We start from the raw sequence: 6,836 nt of genomic DNA on the forward strand, positions 1-6,836 counted from the left end.
ATACATGCACTAATGGAGAGATGTCATAGTGAGTGGGCTGCCAGCTGAACCAGCGCCCCACGCGGTTGGGGGGGTACGGTGCCTTGCTCAACTGCACCTGGCAGTGCCCAGGAGGTGAAGTGGCATCTCTCCAGCCACCAACTCCCAACCCAACTCCCTATGGACTGAGCTGCTGCTAACCCCCTTAACATTTAAAGTGCAAAAAGTGCTGGTGCACCTTTGCTCTGTTGTGCTAAGATTTACTGTTGGAGTTCAGCTGCTTGATAGACATCGGAAAAGATGATAACTTGAGTCTGTTTGTTTTACATCTCGCAAAGCTCTTTGTGTTAATGTGCCACAATTGCGGCATATAAAGAAGGTCAGATTTTGCAGCTGCGGTCTTTGGCAAATTTGGGTGGCACTTTACAAATCAAAACAATGTGCTTCCTGGTTCAGAAACACATGCTGAATCTTTTCAATACGGAGAGATACATTGCAAGTGTAAAATAGATATGGAGGTGAACAGCAGAGAAAGACTCACCCATCTCAGTGTCAATTTTATTTGTATAGCACCTTTAATTACACGCTGACCCGAAGTGCTTTACTTTATGAATAGTAAAACACACACACACACACACACAGAAATAAAGATGTTGTGTTCCATGTGAAGCATCATCAGTGAGCATAAGCCCATATGGAAATCCATTACCTAGATGCTGGTAGTAGAGGCGTATAGCCTTAGTCTAGTCTTCCTGAATACTGAGCACAGTATTAAAACCAGAGCAACACAATTGCAAATAATTAAAGAACAGCATGCAGTGACTGTTGAGCTCAATGCAAGCAGGCAGTAGGATCATTTGTCAGATTTGATGACTTCAGAATTATGAATGTGGAGACTGGCAGCGTGGAAAAACAGACTTTTAAAGTATGAGATAACAAGTGGAAGAAATAGCAGACATTCACTCGTTGACTGTGGAACTTCTGCAAAGCTTCATTACACAACTTCTGTTTAGTATGCAGTCTACCAGAATACATCAGAATAGGTAATATTGAAGGATATTAAGCTATAAAAAGCAAGCCCATTGATTCCCTTTTGGAGCAACTGAGGCACACATTTAGTTGAAGTGTGAATACACACTGGGCTTTAAGGCTTGACATGTCCACATGTATTGAGGCAGAACTGTGAAATAAAGATTTTCAGCTATACAAATTCTTCTGCTACATCCGGACGTCTGCGTCTTTGTACACCTTCCAAATGTGTGTTTGTGTGTGTCAGGTTTCAGGTGGAGTACGTCGTCTCCGATCCCTGTGAAAGCTGGACTGGCAGGACGGGTCGGGTGGATGAGTCCATGCTCAAGGATTTCCTCAACAGGCCCGACGGGTCCAAATGCTATGTGTGTGTGTGCGGCCCCGATGCCTTTACAGAGTTAACGATAGGGTGTGTAAAATAACATTTGTTATATAAACTTTAACTTACTGTCAGAGGGCTCTGAGAAAATAGTGCATCAAATGCCTACTAGAAGACTTTGAAAAGACTAAAGTCTGACCATTTCCCATCCAAAGACAATCATCTCACATCTAACGCCAAAGACTGTCATAATAGGTAAAGACTGCAAGACTACAAGACTTTTGTCCCGATTGTTTATTTTTAATTTTTACGATGCGTAGCTGCTGATTCAATTTGTATCGCGATTTTCATTCATTGCGATTCTAGAAGTATTGCAATTCGATAGTACAGAGGATTGTGATTTTCTTTTCCTTCTTTAATAAAAACCGACGTTGGATAATGGCGTTTTTCCATTACATGGTACCTGCTCGACTCTTTTTGGGTTTTCCATTATGAGAAAAAGTCCCTGGTACCTGCTAACGGGTACTATTTTCAGTACCACCTCCATCGAGGTTCCAATCGAATTGAGGCGATGCCAAAAGGCTGCGTGAAAAACTGCAGACTACTGATTGGAGAGAATCGTCACTGCGTCAACAGCAGCACCACAATACTTAATTCAGAATGGTTTGACACATATTTTGCCTTTAACAATTGATGCGATTTTGATAAAACTGTGATTAATTGTGCAGACCTCAGAGTTCACTGACACTCAGATCTTGCCTAGAATGTATCAACTTTGTCTTGTACTCGCTCACTTTTCCTTTGAATGCAGCACTTACAACACATACACCACTCTTTCCTTGTCCTCCTATTCTTGTTTGTCTGTCTTACAGGCTGTTAAAGCAGCAGGGCTTCAGTGAAGAGGAGCTCCACGCCTTCCAGGGCTGATGAGCTCTGCCTCGACCCCACCTCCACCCTGCAAAGACTGTGTGACTGTGAGTGAGAGAGCGACACAGACAGTCCACTTTAATTTATAAACCTGCGTGGTGGGAGATGAATGGAACATTGTATTTCTATGCACCAAGGACGCTGAAGATGCCGACAGCGGGTAACACGCCCCAGGCTTTGATGGACTGCAAAGACAATCATAAAAATCACAGTTCAGTAAGATTCGAACGATTCTAGCTCGTTCTGGTCCGTGTCTGGAATAAATAATGTTTATAAAACTATAAGTTCAGACACTGAAAAGGTGCATAAAATAAAAGCAGTAAAATATACTGAGACATAGAGAAATTTGTGAGATGATGTAAACTGATGGATTAAATGCAATATAAAAACAGAATGAACATGAGCTTCGGAGTGTGAAGCAGAGGATCTTCTGGAGATATTTATGGATCTTGATGTTCCAGTTACATGGATGGATGATTTTGCAGGAGAATTATAACCATTGCAGTGAAATAAAATGCATCATGGTAACATTTGTAAAGGTTAGTCTCCTAATTATTAAGACTGGGGCAGCTTTCACTATTACTTCTGATTGGAGTCACCCACATTTCATCTGGAGTCGCCAAAACAGGAAGAAAAAAATCCTTTGAAAAAGATAACATCGGAATGCAAAAAATATCAAACTAAAATGCAATAAATTTGAATGCCTACAAGACGTACCTCAGGTGCATCCATGATGTACCTGTAGAGTTATTCACAAATCAGAGACTTGGTGCGCAAAAGGGTCACTAATTTTCTACCATGCCCCAATGGTCTTGCCCTGGATTCTTAAAGGGTCAATATGCTGAATAAGGGTAGAGTCTCAATGAGTTAGGGTCAGATCATGATAGGGTGACCATATGAAAATGGGTAAACTTGGGTGGGGGGGATTTGTCAACTGAATGGGCGAAGTTAGCAACCCGTTTAGCTGCACGGCTTCCGGGAAGGCTGCTCGTGTATCCTCGCTCATAGCTCCTCGTTGATCCTTCCTCAATGCTCACTCGTGGCTCCTCAGAACAGAAACAAGTTTTTTGACAGAACAACTTCTGGTTCAGCTGAGGACAGAGGAGCGAGGAGCTTTCAAATAGGGGAACTGAGATGTACCTTAGGATCCAGCCAAGTATTGGCAAGAGGACACCGCAGCTCCCAACATAGAGCTGGAATCTGACACAGTCTCGGAGACACTGAGGCCACCCAGCTCACCCTCCGACGCCTGCAAAATGGCTGCCAGAATGGCCAGCAGAGAAGTCACAGTGTGTTGCATTTATCTCGGAACTCGGAAGCCGGAGCTGGGAATGACTTGCGTTAAATGCGTTCCATTTACAAGTCGCAGTTTTCATTGTAGGTTAGCTCTAGCCAGGTTAGCCATTGTTAGCGGTACCAGCCCATTATGCAGTTTTTTGTGCATACAAACAGCGTAACAACATGTCCACAGATAGATGGTGGAGGGGACTGTGTGTACGACTGATTTAGCGAGACACTAATAACACAGAAGTGCTAAGAACTATGTTACTACAGCTTTCAACACTGTTGATGCGAGGGGTAGCCGTGTTGGATTTTGAGCTTGGGGTACTCTGAGGTTGTCTCTGAAATCCGAGTTTGGCGTTTTTCTGACTTTGGTATATCCAACGTCCAAATACAAATGGAACCTGCTATGTTAATTAGTACAGTCTGTGTTCAAGTCCTACATGCCCGCCTTGATGCCCCCTTTAATGTACAGATGGAGATGGACACAGAGAATAGCTGTGTTCAGAACCGTTCCTTCATTTACTCCCTATGTTGTGTTACTTAAATAGTGATCCATATAGGGAACAACCGAATGAGCTTTGGGACAATACAATGAACGTATCGTTAGTTCAGTAGATACGCCAGTTATTTTTTGTGACGACCGCGCCCAGCAGTGTTGTATTAAAATGTAGGCTAAGCGTCACTGATTTAACTGACTGCCAGAGGGGGGAGATAAAAGTCCAACACTCATTTATAAAACTTAACTGAGCACCAAAACTGAAAATGTACTCTTCAAGTTATTAATGGCATTTATTGGATTTAGCCTTACACAAACCCCAATTCCAATGAAGTTGGGACAATGTAAACAATGTAAACAAAAACATAATACAATGATTTGTAATTTCCCCATTGGGGATTAATAAACGGATTAAAATTTTAAAAAAAAATTTAATTGCTGTTCAAACTATATTCAATTGAATACACTACAAGGACAAGATCTTTAATGTTCAACCTGATCAACTTTATTGATTTTTTATTTTATTTTTTTTACAAATATTTACTCATTTTGAATTTGATGCCTGCAACACGTTCCAAAAAAGCCGGGACAAGGGCATGTTTTTGCACTATGTTACATCACCTTTTCTTTTAACAACACCCAACACCCTTCTTATTTAATCTTATCAATAAGCATTTGGGAACTGAGGACTCTTATTCTTGACGCTTTGGACAGTAGGTGGAATTCTTTACACCTACTGCTCAACAGTCCGGGGTCTCGTATTTTACATTTCATAATGCACCACACATCTTCTATGGGAGACAGGTCTGGACTGCAGGCAGGCCAGTCTAGTACGTGCACTCTTTTACTACGAAGCCACGCTGTTGTCACACGTGCAGAATGTGGCTGGGCAATGTCTCGCTGAAATTAGCAGAGACGTCCCTGAAAAAGACACTGCTTGGATGGCAGCAGATGTCGCTCCAAAACCTGTATGGACCTTTTAGCATTAATGGTGCCTTCACAGATGTGCAAGTTACCCATGACATGGGCACTAACACACACCCATTGTAAACTGTTAACAATTAAATAAGGTGTCTAATTAACATTTACTAACTATGTTCATGTTAACTAAGGTATTAATTTATACATTATTTTACCATTAGTAGATGCCTTGACAAACCGTAAGTAATAGTTAACTAAAGTGTTTATTTTACCATTAGTTAATGTAGTAATAAGCCCTGACTAACTTTAAATAACAGTCAACTAAAGGGTCTATTTTACCATTAGTTAATTAAGTGATAAGCCTTGACCAACAGGTAATAACAGTTAACTAAGGAGTCTATTTTACCATTAGTTAGTGTAATGGTTTGTAAGATGCTATTAATATTAGTTATTACAGTAATAAGCATCAAGTAACAGTTAATTATCCAATATTTAACATTAGGTAACTGTTAAATGTATCTTGTTAACATCACTTAAGGGTTTACTTGTTAATTGAGGCGTTTCCTTATATTACTAAGTGGTCGATAAAGATGTTAGATAGCATGTATGTCTTGAAGTTCACAGCAAAGCCATCTCATTATGAGAAAACTGTTTGTTGACGGGTTATAGGTGTCCACTTATGTCCACTTTACTTGTCTATCCTCCAACGTATGACTTACTTTTGGTAAAGGGTGATTCCGTGAAAAGACTCCACAGTATCTACGCAGAGGTTTGCTTGTTCCTTTGTCTTCATGTAGACTTAAAGCCCAACCTATATGAAGTATTGTGCATGCTTTATATGCATTACTAAACCATAATTAACCATTAATAAATGCTCTTTGTCAGCCTTATTGTAAAGTTGAAAGCACTTATACTTAAACTTACACTTCATAAATGCACAAGAATGCTGAATTAGCATTACTCAACCATACTTTACCAGTTATTAATGCTGTGTTAGCGTTGTTGTAAAATAAAAACATGAACACCTCAACTAACACTTGATAAATGCATAATTATGCTGAATAAGCATTACTTACCATAATTAAGCAATTAGTACTTATGCTAATTAATGTACCCTTATTGTAAAGTGATACTGAAAAATGCATTTAGAGATGACAGTTTACAAGAAAGCAGCAGCAGCATACTGTATATCTCTTCCCAGAAGGCAGCAGGGTGAACAGGCTGTGGCTGGGGGGGGTACTGTCCTTTAGTATCCTTTGGCCTCACCGATATCACTGATGCTCGGGAGATGGGTACCAGTGATCTTCTGAGCAGTTTTAATCTCCCGCTGCAGAGCCCTCAGGTCCTGGGCCGTGCACATCCCATGCCAGTATGGGATGTTTCCAGTCAGGATGCTTTCTATTGCTCCTCTGTAAAAGCTGACAAGAACTTGGCGTGGGAATTTGGCCTTCTTATACTTTCTCAAGAAATACAGTCATTCTTGAGCTTTCTTCACCAGCGTAGAGATGTGAGACGACCATGTCGGGTTCCCTGTGATGCGGATTCCCAGGAACTTGAAACTATTCACCTGTTCCACCTCAGCACCACTGATGTAGTGTCAGAGTAGTGTCGTTTTTTATTTAGGTGTTTGTGGGTGGGGGGGGCCTGTTAAATTGAGTTATGTTCATCTGTTGCTGACCATTGTGGTGATGTTATTTTAGGCAATTAATAAATTACTACATTGTTAAATTTGTTTTTATTATATTCACTTGCAGAGTAGTTAATTTTAGTTGCAAGCTCCCTTTTTTGTTAATCTGTAGCTATTTTATGCAAATAATATATGAATCCATTTATTTTAATGAAAATGTTTAGACTATGTTCACTTGCTTGTTGTCTATTACA

General features: G+C 40.5%; 1 protein-coding gene across 2 annotated transcripts in view; it reads left to right on the top strand.

Moving 5' to 3' along the window:
- Positions 1-2,787, top strand: part of LOC116691601 (cytochrome b5 reductase 4) — a 28,072-nt gene extending 25,285 nt beyond the window's left edge. For both annotated transcript variants that reach the window (XM_032519359.1, XM_032519360.1), the window contains 2 exons: positions 1,256-1,417; positions 2,200-2,787. In XM_032519359.1, the coding sequence (XP_032375250.1) occupies positions 1,256-1,417; positions 2,200-2,254 (217 nt within the window). In that variant the 3' untranslated portion in view covers positions 2,255-2,787. The remainder of the gene's footprint in view (positions 1-1,255; positions 1,418-2,199) is intronic.
- Positions 2,788-6,836: the final 4,049 nt, after the last annotated feature.

This window comes from Etheostoma spectabile, chromosome 6 (genome assembly GCF_008692095.1).
Source record: "Etheostoma spectabile isolate EspeVRDwgs_2016 chromosome 6, UIUC_Espe_1.0, whole genome shotgun sequence".
Classification (NCBI taxonomy): Eukaryota; Metazoa; Chordata; class Actinopteri; order Perciformes; family Percidae; genus Etheostoma; species Etheostoma spectabile.